This window comes from Argentina anserina, chromosome 2 (genome assembly GCF_933775445.1).
Source record: "Argentina anserina chromosome 2, drPotAnse1.1, whole genome shotgun sequence".
Taxonomy (NCBI): domain Eukaryota; kingdom Viridiplantae; phylum Streptophyta; class Magnoliopsida; order Rosales; family Rosaceae; genus Argentina; species Argentina anserina.
The window spans coordinates 19686478-19713299 of NC_065873.1; the positions used below are offsets into that span (position 1 = coordinate 19686478).

The 26822-nt window shown below is 39.6% G+C and overlaps 4 protein-coding genes across 5 annotated transcripts; 2 read left to right on the top strand and 2 right to left on the bottom strand.

The window, feature by feature from the left end:
• Positions 1-650: 650 nt before the first annotated feature.
• Positions 651-4268, bottom strand: LOC126782008 (glutathione reductase, chloroplastic). 2 transcript variants are annotated; one of them, XR_007670729.1, is made up of 11 exons: positions 3876-4268; positions 3511-3736; positions 3124-3402; positions 2850-3026; positions 2555-2608; positions 2276-2424; positions 1889-1952; positions 1644-1814; positions 1417-1554; positions 1070-1162; positions 651-943 (listed from the first exon to the last, which is right to left on the bottom strand). XR_007670729.1 is itself a non-coding variant. In XM_050507152.1 (11 exons), exons 1-10 carry the CDS (start codon positions 4229-4231, stop codon positions 1121-1123), a joined length of 1656 nt encoding a protein of 551 aa, XP_050363109.1. In that variant the 5' UTR covers positions 4232-4268; the 3' UTR covers positions 651-943; positions 1084-1120. The 2 variants fall into 2 exon arrangements, 1 of the variants encoding a protein (XP_050363109.1); XM_050507152.1 differs by having other exon boundaries at positions 1084-1162.
• A 1617-nt stretch (positions 4269-5885) lies between these two features.
• LOC126782791 (phospholipase A1-Igamma1, chloroplastic-like) lies at positions 5886-8645 on the bottom strand. Its single transcript, XM_050508105.1, has 2 exons — positions 7222-8645; positions 5886-6372 (listed from the first exon to the last, which is right to left on the bottom strand). Exons 1-2 carry the CDS (start codon positions 8544-8546, stop codon positions 6111-6113), a joined length of 1587 nt encoding a protein of 528 aa, XP_050364062.1. The 5' UTR covers positions 8547-8645; the 3' UTR covers positions 5886-6110.
• A 9351-nt stretch (positions 8646-17996) lies between these two features.
• LOC126783080 (F-box/LRR-repeat protein 17) lies at positions 17997-22385 on the top strand. The gene is made up of 11 exons (XM_050508472.1): positions 17997-18670; positions 18888-18989; positions 19110-19254; positions 19370-19554; positions 19692-19796; positions 20322-20419; positions 20511-20731; positions 20807-20873; positions 20988-21073; positions 21726-21824; positions 21930-22385. Exons 1-11 carry the CDS (start codon positions 18027-18029, stop codon positions 21999-22001), a joined length of 1824 nt encoding a protein of 607 aa, XP_050364429.1. The 5' UTR covers positions 17997-18026; the 3' UTR covers positions 22002-22385.
• A 143-nt stretch (positions 22386-22528) lies between these two features.
• On the top strand, positions 22529-26597 carry LOC126782835 (putative uridine kinase C227.14). The gene is made up of 12 exons (XM_050508163.1): positions 22529-22755; positions 22858-22988; positions 23091-23134; positions 23261-23338; positions 23724-23916; positions 24516-24546; positions 24624-24682; positions 24784-24857; positions 25281-25367; positions 25997-26058; positions 26169-26197; positions 26289-26597. The coding sequence occupies exons 1-12, from the start codon at positions 22683-22685 to the stop codon at positions 26373-26375; spliced, it is 948 nt and encodes a 315-aa protein (XP_050364120.1). The 5' UTR covers positions 22529-22682; the 3' UTR covers positions 26376-26597.
• Positions 26598-26822: the final 225 nt, after the last annotated feature.

Below are 26822 nucleotides of genomic sequence, written 5' to 3' on the forward strand. Positions count from 1 at the left end.
AATATTTGGGTTTGATATACTTGTTGTACAAAAGAATCATCACTTATATAGGGGAAAGATGAAGGCTGAAGAGAAGACTAATCTCATGCTGATGTACAAATTGAAATGTTAAATGATGCAATAAACCTTCTACATCTTCTGAAAGTTCAACATCTCGATGGAAAAGGCAAAGATAAATGCAAAGAGTACTGCAAATCCAGCAACTACTGTTGCAACCACTCCTAGAAATTCATGTATGAAGCCAAAGTCCTCATGTTTGAACACTCTTTCTAGTTAGACCTCCTAGGACCACTATATGGTAGAAGACTAGAAGCACAACTGGAGGAATTTATGAACTACTTAACTGTGGAAGAATTTATGAGAAAATAAGCCAAATACTATCACAACTTGAGAGAAAAGTACTATAATTTCATTTTCCTAGTAATAAAACTAGACTTTTTTCTCTGGTGCTTGTATATCATCACAGGTGGAGGTTTGGCGGAATACTGTTTCTCTACAATTTGCACACCATGTTTATACAACAATTCAACACAGCCAAGTGTGTTTCTGTCTCTCTTTTATTATTCTTGTGAGGGTGTCATGAAATGTATTGCATAAAAAAATCATTACAACTTTTTGCAGAAACATCCTACATATTTCCCCAAAAAAAAAACATTTCTTTAAGTAAAATAATTTATTATAACTGTATAGATTGTACAAAGATACGAGATCGTAGGAGAAAAGTTATAATCGACCCACTACTGTAAAACTAAATTTTTGTCAAGGCTGGATCATATAGCTAATACCAATTCAAAAACAAAAAAAATCACTCTACTGCGGTATAATTTTTCAGTGATGTTCAAGTTCATCGTGGCCTCCGAGGAAACAAGCATCATCCAGCTGCTAACTGTCCGGCACCATCTGTTCAAAAAGGCTTTCATGTACAACTTTTGGGAGTGACAACCTGCCCAGTTACATTTTCACAGATCAGTCACAAAGAGCTATTACTATCCATTATTAGATACTACTATTAGCTTTACAATTTTATCTTCTTGCCTCATCTAACATACTAGAGTTTTTAGGAACTCACACGGCTGTTCACACCTTGAAGCTGTATCTCGCAGAAAATTATTGATCGTTATCAAACCCCAGCGGTAGCTTTCACGTCAGTACCTGATTTCTCCTGGACAAGTTTGTGTTCATTAAATAACATGATAAGAATTCCACAGACCACTCAAGCAGCAAACATTCAGAAAGTGAACAGAAAACATTCAAATTCAAAGCATCTAATACTTATTAGTTATTATAAGGTTTGTATACTTCTTAGCAGTAAAAGAGGTCAGCTATGTGCCACATCCGAACAAATCTGGACACTTTATGAAACATAATGAGATAACAGTTTCTCATTAAAGTGGACACACACTGTCTTCAACAAACCTGAGATGGAGGATTTTTCCTAATCTTCCGAGTAGGAGTCCTCATTGTGACAAACTCTTCAGCGGCTGTTGGGTGAATGCCTATCGTGGCATCTAAGTCTGCTTTTGTTAAGCCAGCTTTAACAGCAACTGCAAACCCCTGGAATTTAACAAATGCACTACAGCTTAAGTTTCAGAAATTAAATTTCTGATTTGCCTGAAATAACAAATAAAGGACAATGACATAACCTGAGCAATTTCAGGTGAATCATCTCCACACATGTCCAACCCCAGAATTTTGTTTGTCTTTGCACACACTATAAGTTTCATGAAGACCCGATCTGGCAACCCTGAAAGAGTGGCCTTCATGGGCTTGAAGTTTGATGTGTAGATATCAACATCACCATATTGCTCTGTAGCCTGCAAAAGAAAACTGCAACTTTAAGCGACAAGACCGATTTCCAGCAATGTAGATATGCAAATAATTGTGTCACCTGTTCTTCAGAAAGACCAACTTGCCCAATGGGTGGCTGGGAAAACACAGCAGAGGGAATAGCCCTGTCCAGAATGAAGAAACTATCAAAAATAAGAATTTAAACATAGGTACACTCAATAATAAACCCAAATTCGTGTACAGATATTCACACACAAAGGTTATTTTCACCATACTATGTAAATATCCTTGTAAACATAAACAGTGGTATTATAGGTCAATGAATACTCAATTGTTAAGTACCTCATATAGGAATCAAAAGACTATAATATAACAGTAACTATGTAAATAGTGCTTAATCCTTTTCATGTATTCTACTAGCACAGATATGTAGCGAGTACCTAACCCAAAATTAAGTTACTAGCTGAGCAACAAGGTAGTAGGTTACCTATAATCAGGTTTTGTGGGCTCATTCAGAAAAAGTGTTTTTGCTAAAGCGCCTCCTTCCATCAAAGCCACTGGAGTCAGATTTACTCTGTCTGTGACATCTCCCACGGCCCATATTGAGGGAACCGATGTGCGAGAGAATTCATCAACCTGAGAAAAATATAAAGAATAACGTTATAACGATCTCAAAAAATAAAATAACTCACATCTTAAACCAAAGGCATCTAATAAATAAAGATAAGAATTATCAAGTAACTTATAAAATACCAATGAAAACTACCTCTATTGCTCCACTCTTGGCCATTTTCACCCCTACCGCCTCCAATCCTAAATTCTGGAATAAAGAAGTTCAAATTACTTTTAACTATAATGACACCCTTTACGTTGCAGTGGAAGAATTCACATTAATTTGAAGAACGTTTATTTCATTTTGCCAACATGCACTTAGTATAGAGTCTCATCAAGGCAGCATTCACGGATCAACCCTGCCTTGATAGATTACTTTAGTGCTTGTAGCATTGGACCTAAAGACAAGGAACAACCAAACAATAAAATAGAAGTTCCCAAGTTCAAACCTTTGTATTAGGTCTACGCCCTGTTGCAAACATAACATGTGAGAACCCTTCAACTATTCCTTTGTTAGTTTTTAGGGAAAATGAACCGTCAGCTGATTTTAAGATAGCCTGGGGAGACTCCTCAGTGTGGAACTCAATTCCTCTCAGAGACATCTGTTCAGAAAGAAAATCTCTAATCTGCAGGAAAATAAAAGCACATGTTAGACCACTATAGAGAGACTTCTACCATGGTTATATAAACCAAGGAATACTAGCCTGAAACACAGTTCCTCACCTCATCATCAAATCCCCTCAAAATTTGCTTTTGCCGAATAAACACGTGAACATCACTCTTCAGACCATTGAAGATACCAGCAAACTCCAAAGCAATGTATCCACCACCAACTATAGCTACTTTTCCAGGCCTCTCAGGCAAATCAAGAGCAGCATCAGAATCTATTGCATACTCACTTCCCGAAATATCAGGGATAAAGGGTCGCCCCCCAACCGATATTAGAATATGTCTAGCAGAATACAGCTTCCCATCCACATCAACCGTATGCGGGTCCACTATCTAATTCATTCAATCAAACCAACATATAAACATAAACATTTCAGTAATCCCACACACTTGCATCCACCAGACTACAAAATAAGAGACTTTCGTTTCAGTTTTAGGTACCTTCCCGCGACCCTCGAGCAAAGTGACATTAGCATTCTTGAGCACATTCTTGTAAATGCCAGTGAGGCGCTGCAGCTCAGCATTCTTGTTGGCCATCAATGTGCTCCAGTCATGCTTTGGCTCAGTCTCATACTGCCACCCATAGCCATGGCTGTCCTCAAACTCATGTGTATATTTCGAAGCGTAAACCATTAGCTTCTTGGGCACACATCCCCTCAGCACACACCTTTTTTTACACAATGATTCACATTCCACAATCAGTAACTAACATTTCACAAAAGCTGAAAACTTTCACAATCATTTCAAATAAAGATGAGTAATTTGGGAACCCAATTGACTGGAGAGAATAGGGTCGGGAAGCTTACGTGCCGCCGACGCCGCCAGCGGTGTCGGAGGAGATGGTGGCGAAGGGGAGCTCGCAGACGGCGACCTTGGCGCCGAAGTTGGCGGCGAAGCGGGAGGCGCGGACGCCGCCGCTGCCGGCGCCGATGGTGAAGAGGTCGAAGTCGTAGTGGCGGGAGGGGTCGGCACCGTTGTCAGACTGGGAGGCGCGTGTGGAGAAAGCGCGGCGGCGGGAGGAGCGGTGGAGGAGGTGGGGGGAGGCTAGGGTTTGGGGGAGGGAGAGGAAAGATGGGGGCTTTCTGGAGAAGAGGAGGGTTTGGAGAGTTGGGTAGGAAGAGATGGAGGTGAGCTTTGGAGTGGTGGTGAGAGAGCTCGCCATTTCTGTTGTTGCTCTGTTTCTGTATTTGAGAGTGAGAGCCTCAGCTTCTGCAACCAAGTGTTAATAAAAGGGTTTGACTTTAGTGGGCCTTAATGGTCAACGGTGAGAGATTGAGTTCAGTTTTCTCATTGTACCTCTTGAATCTTGATCAAGAGATTGGTTTATCAAGTTTGAGTTTGCTTGCGGTAATGGATGTACACAGTTTATAGACTGATGAAGTGATGAGATAAGTTAACCATGCCAATTTGAAATACAGTAGTACTTAGTTCAAATAGAGGTTTCGGTTATTCACGCTATTATATCCATAACTGAAAAAAAAAATTGAAATGACAATTAAAAATGTTATTACAGTTCAAGTATAGGGTTGAGGTTATTCACGCTATTGCATACTAAGGTTACTACCAACAGAGTTCACTATTATATTTACCCAATAGACATAGTGTCAGACTTGAATTGACATTGCAATATTTTTCTTAATTTTCAAGTTTATTACTAACAGGGTTCATTATAAGTTTAGAGTTATCAGATTTAGTTCCTATTTATAGTTACCCAATAGAGAGTGTTAAACTTGAATCGGCATTGCAATATTTTTCTTGATTTTCAAGCTCATTTGGTTACTACTATTTAGTTTACTCCTATATCTTGCAATCGAAGTTCTACCAATTCTAACATATGAATACCAACGATCGATGAGCTAGAGGTTTAGTTTATATAGTTATAAATCATGCTAAGCGCTATGCAATCAAGACCACATACTAATGAAATTAATGTATCAAGCATGACTTTGATGATCATATCACATGATTTGTTTCAACTCTTGTTCATATGTTTCGTGTATCCTAATTAACTAACTCTCATTGTCTGATTGAATTATTTACTATATTACATGTGCTTTCAGGGGAGCAACCTTTGGTAATTCACAATCGAGTTCGGAGCCAATGCACATTCGGGTGTTTGTCCCAATTCCCGATTGATCTTGGGGGTTTCGAATTCTTAAGCAATTTCTTTTGATTTCCTCTGAATCCTCTCTATATCGATCCTAGTTACACTGCTGAGGCTTGCATGCATATTGCAAAGATCAAGTCTTATTTCTTGTAGACTTGGAGTTGTAGTGTAGCGACTTTGCAAGCTAATTTAAAATATTGAAAATTTCTTAACTTGAGAAGTATATATATTCCACTTAATTTTATCTTTATAACATAACTGTAAGCTTACTTAACATTAGCAAAAGCCTAACACTTTGAACATTGTTAATTATCACGAAGCTTTATATTTTTCAACGGAACTATGGAACTTCTCGCAACTCATGGACATGACCTCGCATTGTTTCCACTGAAGTTGGGAGAACGACAGGATGATTAGAAACATGTGTAAGAAATTTTAAGTCCATCTTATGACTAAGAAAGAGAAAGCAAAATCACGTACGATCCAGAAGAAAGAGATGCGTGACTTTAAGTAGGTGGCCTTGATGACTTTATCTCTCTTCCTTTTTCTCTGTGTTTCAGAACCACAAACGAAATTGCTCTCCTGTGTTTTTTTTTTTTTTGAGAAACAAATGTACGTATCTATGAAAATTCGTTCGTACCATTTAGAGTGAATGGGAGATACGTCATTCCCAGTTTCTGATTCACAAACCGGTTATAAGAGGCAGTAGAAATCAAATCAAATGATAGCTAGGCATAGCTATATTTGTACACATAAATAAGCAATCAATAGCCACCGTCACTGATCAGCCACTTACATTTACCGTCATTACTTTGTTCGAACCATATATATTGTCCCATCACTCATTGATTAATTGTTGTAGATATATTATGTAGCAATAGTACCCCATACATAATTTACAGTTTTCTACACCACGTATAAGAAGACACCTAGATCATTGTTTCTGATCCGATTCTTCATCGGAAACAAGTCCTAATTGCTTGAGATGGTGGCGAATGTCTTCGGGGTGATCGTCGAGCTTCGGCCTCTCGGGTTGTATCCAACGCCCGTCCTTGCACCTCACCATGCCCTTGTTCTCGTCTTGCCTCCAGAAAGGAGGTACCAAGTAATGATCTTTCAAGAAATCAGATGCCTTGTTCACGAGTGCAGGGTCTCTTCCACTTGCCAGCACAAATCTATGGCCTTTTCCATGGTATCTGCATGTGTATATGGAACCAAACCACAGTCAGTACTCAGTGGCTTGTTACTATTTTGATCATTCTATCTAGGTAGATGAAGAGAGTAACATAGAGGCAAAATCATGTACAGCTTCAATTATGTTCTCTGTTGCCTTGGAACAACCAACAACTTTATATACGTATCACGTACGTACGTCATTCACGTGGTCGAATCAATCCGACTACCAACCCCGGCCCCCTTCCATTCTAGGTCGATATGAATTAGTTTCAATTCTGCAGCAGATAATTGCCTTCTAATTTTGTGAAAACTGTGTCGTTTTCGTTGGAAGCAACTTAAAATTTTCGATAATCCATATTTAACAAAAACCCTAGCTAGTTTCTAAACCCAATGTAAACTCCATGCATGTATGTTTCTTTCAGAATCCTAATAAGCTTGAATATATAATTTCGTTTTGTCCAGACTTTGAACATGTCTTCACCAACTAGCTAGTTACTACTTGAAATACAATATGAGAGAATGAGCTGGAAATCCTAATTATATATGATCGTCAAATCATGTACTTAATTCAATTGTTAATCACTTAATCTCTCCTCTCCCGTCATTTTCCTTTATTATATATTGTAGATAGAAATTCTGCACTACCTACTGTGTACAGGGATGTGTTACATACTTTAAGCAACTATAATAATGGAGATATATAACCCACATGATCTGTTTAATTATATTTAAGCCCACACAATTAGTCTTCGTTATTATCTGTTAACTTACAGTCGGTTGTTTCATATTAACCGATCACATTTGAACTAGCTAGTTCAGCTTATTTAACATGTAACGATGAATGAAGAAATGTAAAGAGAAAGACTAACCCGTCAAGCAAATGCAAGTGAGCTTCCAAGTTATGAGCGCAAACCGGATCATTAGTCTGCTTCAAGAACGGCGAATTCTTATGATCCAACTCGAGCTCAACTCCGACGTGCGAGTAACTCCACGGCAAATTCTCAGTCAACTTAAGCACCATCGCCGGCACTTTCTCATTAATCAACAACCCTGGACTCTTAGGCACCACATCATGCACATTCACCACCCTCAACACCTTCACACCTAACGCCTCTAGTCTCTCCTTAAAATGAACATTCCCCACCCGAGGACCGGAGAACGACAAAACGGATACCGGCACGACCCGACCGTCCGCCATGACGTTCAGACCTGTCTCGGCTATATCATACGCGCTCAGAATCGCCAACGCGCTGCCGAGACTATGCCCGGTGATCGTAATGCTAAGCTCCTCGTTACGATACTTCTCTACCAGCCGTTTAATCTCCGTCAGAATCTGCTCCCTGGCTGAGTAAGTACAGAACCTACACGTCTCGTCCTTGTCGGTGTAAAGATCCAGGAACCCGGATTCGGCTTTGACTTCCGGGTCGGGGCAGGGGATCTTATTCTTGGAGAGCGGTTTCAGAAAGTCCATCAAGTCCACGATCCACTCGAGCCGCGTCACCGTCCCCCTCCACGCGATGCTGATGTCACGCCTGCCGAGACGCGCGGTGGTATCGTCGTCGGAGACGGCGACGTAGCCGATCCAGTTGGCGTTCTTGCTCCAGACTTTGGGCCAGCGCGACTTCTTGAAGAAGTTGGGGAGGTTGATGTTGGAGGTGGCGAAGAGGTAGCGGGAGACGTGGTAGCCGTGGTGAGCCATGCCGAGGGAGTCGAAGAAGTTGGCGCGGGTGAAGCGGCAGCTTCCGCAGTACTTGGAGAAGGGGTCGAAGTCGAAGGCGTCGTAGCAGGCCTGTGCCATCTCGCCGTAGCGGATGAGCTCCGAGCGGAGGAGCGGGTCCATCGGGTCCAGCAGCCCCACCCAGTCGTCCTCGCCGTGGAGCTCCCGCCACACGTCGGATAATCGACGCTCATCCCTGATGTTGTTGTTGTGGCCGACATGGGTGATAGCTGAGTCCTCAATATCGTCTTCCAGATATATTTCGTCTATGTCGACTTTGGCTCGTTCTTTTTCAAGCTCGGTGATTATGGAGGTTAGGGAGTCGCTGCGTTTCGAGACAACCCTGCATAGAGTGGTGGTGGTGGCGATGGGGAGACTGAGGTTTGATCCAAAGGGATGAGAGTAGTTTAGGGTTGAGGAAGCATTTCTGTGGAGCTTTTTGAAGGGGAGGACTGTGTGGGATAAGGAAATGGCCATTGGAGATGGAAAAGGTGGTGATCGATGAAAGATCAGCGGTGATGAATGAAGAAGATTAAAGGAAGAAGTATTATATATGATTATGTTCCTTGTAGATTGCGAAAGTAGGATATCGATGATATATATTTAAGCTATTGTTTGGACCAGTGTGTGGGTGTATATATTTTACGAAGAGATAACTATATATGTATATTACATGTGATTCACGCGGGTGTGTTTCCATTGGTCATGGCCTCATGGCAGCTCCAGCTTGACTGCTATATTCTGTTTCCGTGAAAGACCGGTAATGACTGTTTTGGAACTAAATTTGTTCGCTCATACTCCATTTATAAAAAAACGAGTATTATTTTTCTCAATAAATTTATAAGTGATTATTATAAAAGACACTTGTAATTTATTTATGAGGTGAGCACGAATTGAGCACAATAAGGATGAACAACAAATTTATTTTCATGACTAATGAGTTGTTGAGTCATTTACTCAAGTACGGGCACCTTCTCTGTTATGAGAAAGGGGTATTTGAATTCAGACATATATACAAGCTGGAATTACTATAAGTTGAGGAGTATCTGCTTCAAAATTAAGGTAGGGGATTTGTCATGTCGAGGGAAATAGGGTGAAGGTTTCGTGACATGAATTTGATGTTACTTATTGACGTTAATTGATTCGTAAGAAAATGCAATGCATTTGTGCACACTGCACACTTAGTTTTTTTTTTTTTTCATTTTGTATACCAAACAAACTGTCGGCAAAATAAAAGAAGCATATGGTGCTTTACAATATACGGTTTTTCTTTGTTTGCCTTTTACTAGATGTGCACAACATGCATACGTATTGTGATGTTAAATTTTTACTATTAGGTTACTTATTATACAAGTGAACTGTAAAAATTTAGCTCTAGCTATCGATTCCAACTTCTTCTTTTTTTGATATAAGGGCTAATACGGTTGCTCTCAAACATTTATAAATAAAACCATTGAATACAAGGGGTGACGTAAAGTCTAAATTTCTGATTACAAAAATCTAACAAAAAATCAAGGATCCCTACAAACAAGTACCCAATAAAGCACCAACTAGCAAATAATACTCATCTAATGGCGAATCTATTTGCGTTCATACAACGGTGACATAGTGGAGAGATCACTAGATATGTTCCATTTTTTTATTCGTACTTTGTCAGTTAATGTACAAAATTAAAATCAAGGACGTGATTGGACAAATATATATCTCCTCATGCGTTCGAGTAAGTAACAGAAATTACAGAATAGCTCTGTACTCTGGTTGTGTCGTTGTAAGTTTGTAACTGGCATTACGCACTGGCCCTTGATGGTTGGTGGCTGTACAGCACATGAATTGTTGTCATTTACTTGGATCACATAGATTTTCTAGTGAATTAAGCTACTAAATCTTGGATATACCAAGGAAATCAGTTATTGTCTATCTCTAATTGTTTATAAGATTCGTAAAGATAGCTTCTGTTTTTTATGCCATCAATATCCACGCATTGCCAGTGTGTAAATCTGCAGCACTCTTATCATATATACGAATTGAATTTTAAAATGTAATCCTTGGCTAGATTATCACAAAATTTTCCGTCATATAAACTAGCCCTTAAAGATCTCTTGAAAATGTTAGTTTAGCTTTTAATTTCTCCTGCTGATCGAAATGTAATATTTCAGTTTTCGCCAAAATGTAAATTCAGTTTTCTTTCGGCATGCATGTAAATTTCATGTTGGAATTTTTCAACCGTCGAAATTGACGTATGATGCATGATGTAGAGAGGGTGAGTGCTTCTGTACGTTGTCATAGACATTCTTTTCATGAAACCCTAAAATGTACTTAACTACATATGTATATCATCACATTTCGCTGACTAATTAGCTCCATGCATGCCTCCATGATGTGAAACTATACTGGAATAATTGACGGGATTATATTAAACAAGATGTATGATAAGCACGCACACGCTGTCTAAGAAAAGTATTAGTAACTAGTAAAACTAATTAAAAGAGTGCCAAAAGCAACGACCAAGTACTTTTGAAACCCTAGTCGTTTTTAATTACGAAACCATAGACGTTTTATTTCCTTCATTGTTCACACCAGCGTTGATCGGTCAATTTAGGGGAGATGACTTCTTGCTCCAGATTCACTGTTGTCAATCAATCATGAGGTTTTGAATAGTTTGGGATGCATAATTTCGAACGAACGATCATAGTCATTCTCATTTATTATCAATCAACATCTCGTTCTAATTTTCAAGAAAATTAAACACCAAAGCTTCATTAATTATTGTACCCAATTATAAAGACCTGATTTGGGCCCAGTTTGGCCCTAATGTACGATTGGAAATACCTGCATTTGCATATTTAATAAGTAACAATTTCTAAAAATTTCATTTTACAGTTTTCATAATTTGCCTAAACGTATTAGAGTTCGTGAATTTATAAAATAAATTAATTCATTAAACACTTTATTCATATTATTTGAGAATTTAAACCTATAATTTAGGCTAAATTCGGTGTCAAACTAAGCCTTGATCGGCAAGTGATCGCAATCATAAAACTTGACATATCTCCTGGCCGGCTAGCTATTAAGTTGATCGACATGATTGGCACTTTGGGTTTGTAGTAGATGATCGACAACGAGTTAGTATTACTTTCTATTTTCTTCCAACAAATCACAAATTCGCAACTGCACTCCGGCAGCAGAAGCTAGAATATATAAAGTAGCTAGAACAGTGTTGAAATTAGATTTTCCAACAAACAACATACACATTCAATTATTCAAATAATGAGATTATTGTTGCGGCCACTAACTTGAGGACTTGTGGGTGGAGAATGTAGATGATGAATTCCGTATCCATATATGGTCCTAACTCTTAATGTCCTATAGTTTGTGGGGTGTGGAGCGTGGACCGTTAGTGTCCATAACTAGGGTGCATGGTTCAATTATACACGTAAAATCGATTAATGGAGACACCAACACAAGCATCGCGTACATCTCCGATTAGGTTAAACATCGATCTCTTTTCCAGATTGATTTATATTGTGAGAGGACACAAAATTGTACATTTAAAATGATGATTTAGAAAGTTTTTTTGTCGTGAGTCATACAGCAGGCCTAATTTTGCAATCAACAGGTATGGCCATTTGCAACATGGTCGACGATTCATACTAAATGCATTTCAGAATTCAAGGGATTCAGGTCATGAATGTATGGCTTTTGTATGAGACTCGACCAACATCTAACCTAATTTTTGGGCATGTAAGCATATTTCTGATCCTATTTGGTCGATGATTTGACATTTCGGCCAATAAGAAATTATATCATTGAGACGCGAAAAAAAATGGATGCAAGCTAACAATGCTGTGGAGGCAAGGATATGCGAATGAAGTATGCCAGTGGTTGGGGACAGTAAGCCTAATGTTGGCTGTATCAAGCTCAACGTAGATGAAGCATTAGATTTGCACATGTACGATGCTAGTGCGGTGGTGACAGATTCGAACGGTGTTTGCCTCGGCGTGCTACCACTTATCATAGTGATCGAGGGCTTTACGTCAGCTCAAACATAACAGTTTTTTTTTTCGATTAGAAAAGAGAGTTTACAACGAACACCCCCTATACAATTGTCCTCCCGCAGGCAAATTAAAACGCAAAAAAGGAAGTGCAATTGAGGGAACTGACAGATTGAAGCGGGATAGCCAGTTTTCACCAGTTATCGTAGTGTGAGGCTGTGAGCTTTGATGTATATTTTCGTTGGCAAGCTAGTTTCACTAATATGGAGATCGAAGAGGACGTCCAAAATGTTCTAAGCTCTTAATTCCCCCCTTGATGAAGACATCACTGTTGATGGGGGCTTGCTTAATGAAGTGGAAGAGTCGTGAGTTCTTTTCAGTATCGTACGTAGCAAGGACTTCGTTCCCCGTAGTCAAAATAAGGCTGCCCATGATCACATAGTAGCAAGAGCAACTATATCCAAGTCTTCTCCCAAGTCTTTACGTACCTGTATATTGTTGGCATACTCGCCCGAGTGGTTGGAGTTGATCTTAGTTGATCACTTGACCATGTGAGTTGGTCTTTAAGTCGTGCGGTACTTTTCCCAACTCAATTGTGGTTGTGTTTAATGAGTCACTATACACTTCTCTTTAGAGGAATGTAATGCATATGTGTTCGTATCTGAAAAAAAAACACACACAAAAAAACGAGATTGAAAGTAGGTGTGGAATCAGGGTTTTGGCAGGGGTACGGCTACGCGCCTATGCCATACATTTGAAGTGATTTGATAGGTATTTAGGTATGTGTTTGAAACTTCAAGTTCGAATGAAGACCAAGTTGTACAAAGGTTCAAAGTGTAGACATATGAAATTTAATAAAGTAAATCATCTTTATTAAATAATTAAATTGACTAAAATCCCGATAAAGATTGCACACGTGACCCAAAAGTCAACAAAATTTGTGCGGATCCTAATAAAACTCGTGTCAGCACATAAACAGATGATCGTAATCGAAACTACGTGATTCCGACTTAAATCGGAAATTGAATGTCATTAACGATTCGAAATGGTAATCAGACATTTAATTAAATTAATAAATTTCTTAACGGTTATAATTAAGTCAATTATTTTCTGTTTAATTTAGTTATGAGAATAACTAATTTTAAATTAATAAGAAAATACATATTGATTTAATTATACAATTAAAGAATTTATTATTTTAGTGTCATTAAAATATTTTACAAAATAGAAACTTTGACACTATAAATACCCCCTTCAACATGAAGAGAATGAACTTGAGAAGAAGAGAGAAAATCACTTGAGCAAGATCACTTTCGAGAAATCCCGAAGTCTCTAAAGTCCATGAAGAACCTTCAAACTACTAAATCGCTCGTTCTTCATCAAGTTCAAATCCAAATTCAAGTCCACGAAGAATCATCAAGCTGCCAAATCGATCGTTCTTCATCAAGTCCAAATCCGAACTCAACTCCACGAAGAATCATCAAGTTGTCAAATCGATCGTTCTTCATCAAATCTAAACCCAAATCAAACTCAAATTCTCAAAATCAAGTGCACGTCACCCTTGAGCCAAGTTACATACGGAGATAGAATCAGAAGAGTTTACAAAGATTGTAACCCCGCGCTTGATATTCAATAAATCACTTTATTTGTACACGTGTCTGCATTCATACTTGTTTTCAGATTCTCGTTCTACAAATTGGCACGCCCAGTGGGACATTTTTGGCCTCTCATCTCATTCTCCGAATAAATCTTCAAATTCGTTTGTGCGATGGCTTGCAAGAACAACCAAGTCGTTCCATCGACAAAATCCAAGTCCACAACCGCGAGGTTAAGCGGAGAGGCCGAACTAGTCAAGAAGTCCAAACAAACATCCTCCAAATCAAAGAGCGAACCGATTGGCCTTGTCACCCGAAGCGTGGCTAGAGCTCAACCCACGACATTTATGACATTTGCTAGTAAGCCTCGTCAACCAGTCATCACCTTGGAGAGATTGAGAGCAATAAAACATGTCTCTCAAAGTGGGAAGAAGCAAGTGTCAAAGGAGAAGGAGCCCAATAAGCAATCTCTTCTACCCGTTCATGGTGATGGCCCTATCCTGGAAGACGTTTTCTCTGATGACGAATCAACACGGCGTCATACTATGGAAGTCCCAAATAAGATGACGATAACTTTCATTCTATGGCACATGAATCCTCTTATGACAAGTCCTGGTGACATGGACATCCACAATCGAGGAGCAACTTTCCAATATGTTGGAGATGGTTGAAAAGCTCATCCGAACGGTTGAAGATAAGGATGTGCAAATCGCTGAGCTCTATAGCAAGTTGGAAGATCACAATGATGAGAACTCCACGAAAGGGTCGCCTGGCAGGAGTAAAGTAAATGAAAAGGGGGAAACGTCCAAGAACGATGGCGACTCGCTTGGTTCCTTATCACTCCAGCAATTGCAGGACACCATCACCAATTCAACTCGGGCTCAATATGGAGGTCCTTCTCGTGACTCCCTCACTTACTCCAAACCTTACACTAAGAGGATCGACAGCTTAAGGATGCCGATGGGGCATCAACCACCAAATTTCTAACAATTTGAAGGTAAAGGGAACCTAAAGCAACATGTCGCCCATTTTGTGGAGACTTGTAGTAACACTGAGACAGAAGGCGATCACCTTGCAAGCAGTTTGTTCGTTCGTTGAAGGAAAATGCATTTACAGACTTAGAGCCGGAGTATGTTGACAGTTGGGACCAAATGGAGCGCGAGTTCCTTAATCGATTCTATAGTACAAGGCGGACGGTGAGCATGATGAAGCTAACTAACACGAAGCAACGAAAGGATGAACCCGCGATCGGCTACATCAATAGATGGTGCTTACTTAGCCTTGATTGTAAGGACCGACTGTCAGAGGTATCAGCCATTGAAATGTGTATCCAAGACATGCACTTTGATTTGCTATACATCTTGCAAGGAATCAAGCCTCGTTCTTTCGAAGAGTTGGCTACTCGAGCCCACGAAATTGAGCTAAACTTGGTAAGCCATAAGGGAAAGAATGTGTCCATGGTTGATTAACGAAAAGACAAAGTCTTCGGAAGTAGATTTGACAAAGTTGTGAATAAGCCTTCCAAAGAATCAATGGTCACCAATACTGCAACGGTTAAGATCTATACGTGGGATAAGAAAGAGTTCAATAAGGTGGAACCTCCTCGAACATACGATAGGAGTTAACGCACGTTGAAGGAGATGGAGCGAAAGACGTACCCGTTCCCAGACTCTGATGTGGCGGGCATGTTAGAGGATCTGCTCGAAAACAAGATAATAGATCTTCCGGAGTGCAAGCGTCCATAAGAAATGCATCGTGTCAACGATCTGAAGTATTGCAAATATCATCGTCTCGTCAGTCACCCTATAGAGAAATGCTTTGTTCTCAAGTATTTGATAATGAACCTTGCCAAGCAAGGGTAGATTTAGTTGGACGTCAACGGCGTTGCTGAAGTCAATTGCACTACCGTAATATTCGGGTCGTTCGAGCCAGTTCCACTCCCTTCTCACCCGATGAAAGCATTGTTATGTTTCACAAAGGAGGTGCGCGAACATAAGAAGATCAAAGAAGTTAAAGAATGTCATGCTTCCACGCCTATCCTCCAAGTTGCCTCTAATGTCGATGATGAAGGATAAATATTGGTTACCCAGAGAATAACTCGGAAATGTATGATGTCAAATTCACCGATTGCCCAACCAAGCCATAAGAAATCACCTCAACGACGGGAAGAGAACGGACGAGGACGTTTTGAGACGAAAGTCGTTCCATATTTGTGAAAGCCTCTTCGCCGGAACTTGTCAAAAGAACACTTGCCTACAAAACAACCGAAGGTCACTTCGATGTCCACAAGTTGTGAAGTCAGCTCCAAAGAAGACGAGAACATGAAGCAAGAGAAATAGGTGCAAGTCAAGTTTTAAAGAAGAACGAGGTGTTGAAACAATTGGAGAGTCTACTTTTCCAACTTAACATCTCTGACTTGATGCAACTGCCAAAATCAATGAGATGCGCACTTGTGGAGTTGCTTATCGACGTAGGAAAACACTCCACAAGCATGAAGGAATGTGGCGCGTGTGATGCATATTGTGATACCATTCACTTCACGGATAATGACCTCAAATTAGGCTCTAAGCCACATAATCGGCCTCTTTTTGTGACGGGGTACATGCGAGAGCGGAAGTTGAATCGCATGCTTATAGACGGAGGGTCAGCAGTAAATATCATGCCCAAGTCAACCATGTCTCAACTCGGCATCAACGTTGATGAGTTATCAAGGAGTCGTCTCATGATCCAAGGTTTCAACCAAGGAGGACAAAGAGCGATAGGAATGATCAGACTAGACATGGACATCGGAGAGCTAAAATCAAACACCTTGTTTCATGTCATCGATGCGAAGACCTCGTACAACTTGTTGTTGGGACGACCATGTGTACATGAAAATGACATTGTACCATCCACTTTACACCAATGCTTCAAGTTCTATCGCGGAGGTGTGAAAACCATAGTAGGAGATATCAAACCATTCACAGAAGCTGAATCATATTTTGCGGATTCTAAATTCTACACATATGAGGAGTCAATGAAAGAAGTCATTCCGGTCGGAGTACCCTCCACAGGAAAATCCACTAAAGTTAGGGAGAATTATGCCAAATCAAAAGACGTTAACTTCATGGTGAAGTGTCGCAAGAAGTCTCGTCGGTAAGTTGTAACAATTTCGAATTAAAGGTTGAAGTGTTGAACACCGTCTTATTACTCAACCACTCAGTTCCGTTTAGGTAATAGCATTGAGTGGGCGAAGTGATTAGACAATAATTTACGACCAACTAATAAGATGGTGAATTATTAATTCGTTTGTAGGGGTTTTGATCATTTGAGCTCATTAGATTAGATTGCATCTCAACAGAAATTTTTAGCAGTCCTTTGTTACGGTTGGAGAATTTAATTAGGGGTTTTGATCATATGTATTTATTCAAATCACATTAAACTCGTAGAATGAGCACAAGTTTATAGGTGGTACGCGCGCATAGATGTTACGCACTTGGACTTGGCTACATATTCAAGTCATACCATCTAGCCACTCAGCCTAGATATGACTTGGACAATGATCACAGGTTTCTCGTTTTCAACCATTCCAAAATAGAACAAAGTTGAAATGCATAAAACACATTATATCTATGATCCATTGCACACAACTCAATTCTTTGAATCCGATACCCCTGGTGGCACTTCCCATTTCCACCATTATTCAAAACTTGCTGCAACGTACCTCTTCATTCCATTCCAAACTCAAGAAGTGCATATACGTATATCAGTCCCTATATGTACACAAAACACATCAAATCCACAATACACTGTACGGAGCTCAATTCCTAGAATATACATATGATTAGTTAGTCCACCCTAGCGACATCTTCCATTTCTACCATTCTTCAAAATGGATCTACAATCCACTGTATACAACTCAATTCCTAAAATTCAACAGCAGCTTCCCATTCTCTACAAACTTCCTGATTTACTCATAAATGGCGACATTTTGTTACCATTTTCAGTCGGGATTTCCAAAATCCCGGGTAAATCCCCCCGCGCACGCCACAATAAGTAAATAATCCCCCAACCAAAAAAAAAACGAAAATTAGACTCTGGCGCGGTTAACGAATTTCAAAACGCGGGAAGACATTCCCAATCAGACATTTCAACCGAGGGCACTCTCGTCATTCCACCCACCATCCTTATTATTTTAACATTTCGAACCCAGGGCGCCAAAACCATCTTTCATCTCCCGCTCCTAACCCAAAGCGGGGCCCACACGCGCCTTTGTCTCACACTCTCTCTCTCGTTTCTATTTCTTCGCTCATCTCAGCCTCCCTCAAATCCCTCTTCCTCCTCCTTTAATTTCTCTCACTCTCTCCAACGACCTTATTATTATTATTATCATGGAGCCGCAGCGCCACCACCCCCAGCCCCACATCTCCGCCGCCGGCCCCACCACCCCCTTCGGCTCCACCGCCTCCTACCCCTACGCCACCTCCGGCCAAAAGCGCCCCAAGTCCCGCGGCAGTTACACCTGCGGCCGATGCGGCCAGCCCAAGCGCGGCCACACCTGCCAGTTTCGTCCCCCTCCCGCCGCCGATTCTCACCCCGACACTCCCATCTCCATCACCCGCACCCCGGCCCTCCCGCCTCCCCCGCCGCCGCGTCAGCCCTACTCCAACCTCCGCCGCGCTCTGTCGTTCGACGACGTGGAAAGCTCCGGCTACGGGGACTCCGATGCTCCGGATCCGGATCCGGACTTCGACGAGGTCGAGGTCGAGGTCATTGAGGACACGGAGGTTGACTGGGATCGGGGATGGGGCGGACTTCCGATGAGCTGTCTTTGGGAGATTCTGAGGCGGCTGCCGCCGCCGGGGCTGTTATCGGGGGCGATGGTGTGCCGAGGATGGAGGGAGACGACGAGGAGGCTCTGGAAGGCCGCGGAGTCCCTGAGGCTTAGGGTTCCGGCGAGGGCTCAGGTTCGGTTTGTTCGATTGGTGCTGCATAAATGCCCCAACCTCGTTAGCCTCTCTCTCACAATTGAAAGGTATTTGATGAGATCAGATCTATGGCTTTACGAACCGATCTGTGTAAATGAGAATGAAGTTAATGAATCAAACACGTTTAAAACTGAAGAATGAAATTTAATTCCAAAACAGAGATAAGATGATGATGATGCTGTACTGTAAAAAATGATCTACATGACTCTGATCGGCGTTGTACTTAGACCTGGTTATTGATGTTGGTCAACTGGTTTGCTGCAGTGATGTCGATGCGACAATGCTCGAGTGTATTGCATTTTCGTGCCCAAGTCTTGAGTCTATGGAGATCTACATGTCTGAGAAGGCAACCAATCGGATCACTGGGTATGGTTTTACATATTGGTATACTCTGTTGCTTGTTATAATTCTGGTACTGTTGTGTGGTGTGTATGAGGTGGTAGTGAATGAAGTTGTGGCTGATGATTGTGAATCTCTGAAATGCAGTGATGAATTGAGTCGTTTTGTTGCTGATAGAAGATTACTGAAAAGCCTTAAGATGGAAGGGTGTTCTAATATAGGTGGCGTTGCTCTTTGTTCATCTAGTCTTTTGACACTTTGGCTTTCGGGTCTTCATTCCCTTTCTAAGATGGTGATTATTCTTCTATGTCCTTTGATTTCTTATCTAGTTGTTGGTTTCATCAGTTCTTGTTTTTTTTTGTATAGAAGTAAATTCACTTTTACTAATTGACATCCACTTTCCACAGGCTTTCAATTGCCCTAACTTGAAAGAGATTTCCTTGGATTTTTCTCGTGAAAGAAATGATAATACTGATCTTGTAACTATGGTTGATGGTCTGGGAAGGAATTGCCCAAGGCTGCAAAACATACACATTGCATCAGTCCGGCTTTCACATGCTGTTGTCCTTGCACTTACAGCTGCTCAATTAAGGTTTGCTTTCATCTGACTAGACTACTGCAACTTGCAGCATTATTCACATAATGATGGTAGCTGAAAGAATTATCATTGAGCAATATGGCTGTTGACTTATAGGTCTCATTCTCTTCTTTTATTGTTATGTCGTTCAGTGATTTGCGAATGCTATCTCTTGTTCTTGGATCTCAAATTACTGATGCATCAGTTGCTGCTGTAGCTTCGAGCTATCCATACTTGGAATTGCTTGATCTGAGCGGGTATGTGTTATCTTTTATGTTCGATTGAATTGTAGTCTTTGTTCTTTTGTGTGTTTACCTAAATGCACTATTTAAGTACAGCTCAATCCAAACAGTAGTTCATATTAAAAGTCATGTAAATTTAGTATAATAACATGTAAGATAAAGAAGCACTTCTAGTATTGCAATTTATTTATAGGACTGTATTCTACTACATCAGTAGAGTGTTATACATTTATACTTACATACTGCTGGACATTATGTTCCCGAGTTCCGGCTCCGAATTGGTTAACGGAAAATTAAGCTTGTTATGATCTTAATACTCTTCTATTAGAACAATTGATAGACTGACTTACTGAATTTTTGATGAGTTTCCATGAATGTTGGGAATGACCTTTGGCTATATAGGAGTAAAGGCGAGATGTAATGACTTGTCATAGGTCCCTTCCCAAAAGATTTCAGAAATTGAACTTTCTCGAATGACAGTCACTTTCGTAGCTTCTATGTATTACTTGAGATCTAATATTTGATGCTCTTTGATTTCAGATCTAGCATCAGTGATAGTGGCATTCAGATCATTTGCAATGTGTTTCCCGAAACTCTTTCAAGGCTACTCGTTGCTCTTTGTCCCAATATCACTACAAGTAATCACTTTACCTGGTCCAGGGTTTATACTCGTTGATTTTCTGGTTTCCCAAAAGCTTTAGTTCGCTAACTGGTTTCTGTTATTTGTAGTGGGTATAGTATTTGCGACAACTCAACTGCCTCTTCTTGAGCTGATGGACTGTGGCATGACGATTTGCGACCCCAATGCTTCAGATCCTACATCTGAAGAAAGTAGTAACTTTCAATTGTCACTGACATCAAAGGCCAAAACACACCTCATTTGCCAGAATCTAATAATTAAACATAGCCGATTGAAAAAACTTAGCTTGTGGGGCTGTTCTAGCTTAGATGTAAGACTCAACACTTTGATCGTGTTCCCATTGCTTCTTTGCTTAGGGATCTAATCTTTTTGAATCTGAATGCAGGCTCTATCTTTAAGCTGCCCAGAACTCAATGATGTAAACTTAAATTCTTGTTTCAATTTGCTTCCAGGTATATTCTTAATGTCCCCTTTGGTATTTGGTTTGGTAGTAGGTAGTTTAAGACCTGTTTTACAATTTTTAAGGTTTCTCCCAAGTTGCTCATTCATTATCTGTATTTATGCAGAGAGATTGTCACTTCAGTGCCCAAATTTAGAAAAGGTGCATGCATCAGGTTGTCAACGGATGCTGATTGGAGCCATTCACAGTCAGGTAATATTATGTTTCTTGAGGACTCTCCAAATTGCACTATCAACATGTTAACTAAATGTATATAGGTTTATGTAGGCATTTAGGAAGGCTAACTTAGGAAAGTACCCAAGGCAGTTGCCTATTTTTCAATACCGCATGTCTTTTGCTGTTCTATTTACAGTTTGCTACATGGTCTTTAGCTTTTCATACCGTCTTTTTGATGAAGTTATGTTGATATTGTACACTATTTTAATTTGTTCTTGAAGCTTCCATGGTAAATTGTAAAATACCATGTTAGTTTCAGTTCTGCATTCATGTTACTTTTAACAGAAGGTTTGATGACAAATCAGAGTTCCACCACAAGCTGGCTGCATAAATTGAAAAGCCTTTCACAAAGTCTCACATTATAAATTTCAAATGTTGAGCTATCTGATATTTATTTGAAACTTAGACATGCTTAACCAGTTAACCAGTACTGAAAATAATGTAACATGAAGCCATCCTTTCTCCTTGGGTGCACACACTTAAAACCATTTTATTTTTATTTTAATTTTATTTATTTTTAAATCTTTTCATCTGTCTAGCTTAAGGAGTAGGACTTTAAGAAAGCAACTGCAGAAGTTCTTCAATTATATGTTTCATACTTTGACATTCTGGTTATGCTTGGTTGCAGCTTCATAATAATGTCGCTACTATGGATAGCCTATTACCATGCAAGCGTTTAGCCAGTGGCTCAAAGAGGATTCGGGTTCCACATTATTTGATGGAACAGGTAATATCTTACACCTTTCTCGCGTCCTGTTGAAATCTCAGATCATGTTTGTCGTAGAATGAAGGCTTAGATGAATTGACATTGCTATTTTTCATCCTTGTGCAGAGTTTGCAGTCATATGAGGATGATAAGAAGCGAAGAAGGGTTTATAGGCAGCGTTGTGATGTGCTTTTCTAGATCATCACATGCCATGGGAACATTCCTGTAATGTAAACATGGTGCATCAGGCCTTGTTTCTCTGTAAGCACGAAGTTTCATACTCGATCCTAATCACTACCCGGAGCTGATCGATGCATTGTACAATAGCGTTCCCTCCAAGGAAACTGAACTGTGTTGTAGTTTCAAACTAGTCTTCCAGAATTTGGAAAAACATTGGTTACCAGACAAAATTCATTTCAAATAAATTGTTTTCACTTTATATTTCAATCATTTGGATTTCTGAATTCATGTTGCATCCGAAATGTCCCCCCCCCCCAGCTTAGTTAGAGTGGGCTACTTCAAGTTCGGATTACTTTTACATGGACAAGTTTTAAGATCGGTTTATATAAACAAGATTTGGGTTTAAAATTCTTTTTTATAGAATTTTTATGTTCCTTTTGTATCCAATAATAGTTTTATGATCCTTATCCTGTTTTTATTGAAATTAGAATCCTATATAAATATTCTGTAAATGGTAAAAATCAACCAGGTCTTTTCTATTCGTCGTAACTGAAATGGTTTCGGAATGGTCTTCAAGAAAAAGATAGTCCCTGGGCGTGATCTGATCGAATTTTGTACTTAATTGTTCGGTGTGGAGAAAGCAGCAAAAACATACTTGACTTGTCTTTCTTTGAAATTGAGTCTCTCTGCGGCCAGTCTATGGAGGTCTCTCTATCTTCAGCAACCTCGAGAAGTTATCTATATCAACTTCCAACTCCAACTTCACTGAAAAGTTTGCTGTGAAATCGAAAAATCAAATTCAATCGTTGTTGACCTCTAATGTGCCAAGATTCCATTCAGGTCACTCAGTAGTTTTCTTTCTGATTCGCAGAAGCGTTGCTTCTCAAGAGAGTAGAATTTCCTAATTGGGATTGTTATTCACTGTCCCTCTCTTCCACCAGAAGAGGCGGACAACCCTTAGTTGCTAGAACTGGAGCTCCCTCCGCCAAAGGTCACTCTCTGAAGGTTTGCTAATGGCTCTTTGTGTTTCGGAAGATGAAAATTGTAACTTTGTCAATCTTTTATGTGATGAGGTTTTCATGTTGATTCCTTGGATTTCCTCTACAGGTTTTATGTTATCAAAGGAGGGAAGCTCCAGTAGTAGAGGGCAGGTATGTCACAGTCGTCTTATATGGCTTTTGAATTGGCTACTGCTTCTGATGGTTCAACTGAATGTTCACTTGTTTTGTGTGTGCCTTTCTGCGGTTGTTTGACTGGTTGCTTCTGTTTCCCCTAAGGTGTATAGAGGAAGTGTATGATGCTTTGGCCGAACGCCTTGTTCCTACAGCAGCAGCAATGTCGAATCCGAATTTGAAGTAAGTCATCACTTCCAATGGGGTAAAGAATGTTATGATCAATCCAACTGTGTTTGTATGTTGCTTAGTTGTTGTTCTGGACTTATGGTTATTCGTGTGCAATTCTATATTCTTTATGGGACCAATAACGGCACAAGTATATTGATGAATTATGTACTGCCTTTTCTTGGTTACTTGGCTTATTGGTATGAGTTTGACCTTTTTGGATGGGACTCATGGGAGCTGTTATTAACAGTCCTATGATGTCAATCTATTCTCGTTTTTCATTCTTTGTTTTAGTGTAGAAAAGCAGTAACATCTCCATTTAAATATGTATTCGAATATCATGTCGATCTGTATTGTTACTACTCTTCAAAGTTATCCATCTGGCTGAGGTATTGTGTAGGCATATTGTGGGTTTAGCTGGTCCTCCTGGAGCTGGAAAGAGTACTCTTGCATCCGAAGTAGTACGGCGTGTGAACAAGTTATGGCCTCAGAAAGCTTCGGCATTGGATTCCCAAGTTACTCCTCTAGAGGTGGCTGCAGTTCTTCCCATGGATGGGTACCATCTTTACCGTTCTCAGCTGGATGCAATGGAGGTTAGCCTCCATCTTATATCATATTTTTGGTTTCTCATTCTAGATTTGCATTGCGGGTAGTAGTAGTACCATTATTACTTGTCTTTTTTTTTCCTTGGAATTGTGAAATGAAACATATAGATCAAGCTTAGAATGTAATTGCAGTGATTCCAGAACATTTTATTTGGGACACACAAAACAGGATTTTGATAAATATAAAGTAATCACGTTTTGGTAAACCTGTCTTCATAAAAATGACCTAATTTGAAGTGCTACAAGTCCTACTTTTGTAGCAGTCCACTCATCCTTGATTGTGTATCAGCTTGAAACTCAGATGCTTAACTGCTTAATATACTGTAATGTATCCATTTGAGGAGTTTGACATGGCATGCTACTTTTTATCTTTTTGGGTAATGTATTGGCAAATAAAAGTCAAAATTGTTTAAAGCTTCATTTGTTTGTTCACGACATGATTAGCAACATTTGTTTGTTCAAAACATCATTAGCAAATTGCCACTGGGTTCAGAAAATAATGCTGTATGTGAATATGTTAAGCAAACATTTCTGTTGATGAATATATTTAGGGTGATTCTAACTTTTCATGATTTCTTGCGTATTAGAATCCTGAGGAAGCTCATGCAAGAAGAGGAGGTGAGGTTTCCTTTGTTTTGTCAGTGATAGTTTGATATACGCATTAAAACCTTTGATGTTATGCATTGGTGTATCAGCTCCGTGGACCTTCAACCCTGAGCTACTACTCAAGTCTTTGAAGACTTTGAGAAGTCAGGTCAGTATTTAATGCTCACTACTTATGGAAGTTTGTCCTTGCCAAATTTAAGAAATTATTTTAGTGATATGTGATACATTCTAAACAAAAGATTGTTGCAGGGTTCAGTATATGCACCTTCATTTGACCATGGTGTTGGAGATCCAGTAGAAGATGATATATTCGTGAGCATTCAGTGAGTATTCTGTCACTTGTCACTTGAGTATTACTATCTAAAAATTTAAGAATGATGGGTCTAATATGTCTGATTTGGAATACAAAAGATGGGAACTCTAGATTCTAACATGTTTCAGTTCCCATTTAGAAAGGTGGGAATTCAAACTATGTATGAGAGGACTATTAACTATGAAAATTAACCGGGTTTTCAGTAGGTCACAAAGATTATATCTTTTTGTCTCCGCATGTACTTTAGTTTTCTGGTGAATTTGTATGCCATTAGAGGACTGACATTTGTAAATCAAACTAGCTATTCCAGGAGTATCTATCAGTAATACGAACAATTGAGGATGCCAGGAACATTAATAGTAGTCCAAAAATTGTGTAATTTCAATTCTGGCATCTTTCATGGGTGAAGATTACTCTAATTTATTCTTTTCAGGAACAAAGTTGTCATAGTAGAAGGAAATTATTTGTTCTTGGATGATGGGGTGTGGAAGGAAATATCATCTATGTTTGATGAGAAGTGGTAAGTTATGTTCTTCATGGCTATTTTTATGCAAAATTGTAGGTCAAGGTAATGGAGTTCTCTGATATGCTATATCCATTTAATAACCGGTGCTTGTAGAGCAGATATCAATATTCAGAACATGTCCTGCTTCAAACGTTACTGAGATTAGGTTCTTTCTGAGATGGATCAGTTTATTGGGAGTTATGGGACTTGGAACATGTCATGACCACTGTCTGATAGGCTTAGTTGGTAGGTCTTACTTAGCATAGTGTACAGAGAAATGACCAAACTTCAAAGACTGGTAAGTGAATACCGATAATTAAACTGCGGTTGGCTTTTCCTGAGCTGTAGGACTATAGATTCTGTTTAAGAATAGGATTTATCATGGACTACAATCATAATAATCTTACAGCAAGTCAGCAAATGCTACATAGTAAATGAGGTTCCAAGTTCCAACTACTAAATTAGTAAATTCCTGCCAAGAAGTCCTCTCCCTCTGAGTGGTGATGTTTCATCTTATGATATCTGACTAGCCTATGTGTGAGATGCATACCTTACTTGATCGATCATTTATACTTTTCATTTTTGAAATTTTGATGGTTCTGAGGTGCCACTTAATGCTATTCTATGATTTTTTTTTGTTAAAGGTTCATAGAGGTCGATATTGACAAATCCATGCAACGAGTTCTCAAGAGACATATTGCAACAGGTATACCATGATTACCATCCCTGATTTTGAAGTTCCAATCAGCTGCTCGTGAAATATATGATATCAAGACACGACATATTTGATTGTATTTTTCATTTTCTGAACTGTAGGGAAGCCCCCTGATGTTGCTAAATGGCGGGTAAGCTTCATTCTATTATGTTCGTCATATTCTCATGTTGTGCGGGTCAGTTGCCCCTTAGTTAAGTTCTGATCCGAAATTCATCCTGCAGATTGAGTACAATGACCGGCCAAATGCCGAGACCATAATCAAATCAAAGAAAAATGCAGATCTGATAATCAAGTCAATCGATTTCTGAACGTGATCCTGCTGGAAAGAAAGATCTTCAATTTAACTGTATGTATGTAGTTGATGAAGAACCCCAGTTTCCTTGGAGGTTATGAAGAAATAGTCGACAATAACAAATGAGGGTTAATGGCTGCAGAATCACCCCCTTTTTCTCATCCAGTTTCAAGTGAATATCTAACTGGTTCATCTATTTTCTTTCATAAGTTATATCAATTGAGCTGGACAACATCAATCATTTTCTACAAGCCTGGAATTATGATAAATCCAGCAAACTAAAAAAATGGCCATGCATATATAAATGCTACATTGAAATGCACATGCTTATGTTCCCTCAATCAAACATGTCATGTAGCATTCACAATTATTACTTGGTTTCTACTCCCATCAAACACGCAGAAACTACCATACATTTCGAAGATTCAATCTCCAAAATTTGGATTTGAATCGTGATTACTGA

Coding starts and splice junctions, on each gene's coding strand:
- LOC126782791 (XM_050508105.1), bottom strand. CDS start 8,546: ATGGCCATTTCCTTATCCCACACAGTCCTCCCCTTCAAAAAGCTCCAC. Junction 6,373..7,221: donor CACTTGCATTTGCTTGACGG/GTTAGTCTTTCT, acceptor ATACACATGCAG/ATACCATGGAAAAGGCCATA.
- LOC126783080 (XM_050508472.1), top strand. CDS start 18,027: ATGGAGCCGCAGCGCCACCACCCCCAGCCCCACATCTCCGCCGCCGGC. Junction 20,420..20,510: donor TTGTCCCAATATCACTACAA/GTAATCACTTTA, acceptor TGTTATTTGTAG/TGGGTATAGTATTTGCGACA. Junction 20,874..20,987: donor TTGTTTCAATTTGCTTCCAG/GTATATTCTTAA, acceptor GTATTTATGCAG/AGAGATTGTCACTTCAGTGC.
- LOC126782835 (XM_050508163.1), top strand. CDS start 22,683: ATGGAGGTCTCTCTATCTTCAGCAACCTCGAGAAGTTATCTATATCAA. Junction 22,989..23,090: donor CCAAAGGTCACTCTCTGAAG/GTTTGCTAATGG, acceptor TTTCCTCTACAG/GTTTTATGTTATCAAAGGAG. Junction 24,547..24,623: donor AGCTCATGCAAGAAGAGGAG/GTGAGGTTTCCT, acceptor TTGGTGTATCAG/CTCCGTGGACCTTCAACCCT.
- LOC126782008 (XM_050507152.1), bottom strand. CDS start 4,231: ATGGCGAGCTCTCTCACCACCACTCCAAAGCTCACCTCCATCTCTTCC. Junction 3,737..3,875: donor GCTGGCGGCGTCGGCGGCAC/GTAAGCTTCCCG, acceptor GTGTAAAAAAAG/GTGTGTGCTGAGGGGATGTG. Junction 2,425..2,554: donor CCAAGAGTGGAGCAATAGAG/GTAGTTTTCATT, acceptor TATTTTTCTCAG/GTTGATGAATTCTCTCGCAC.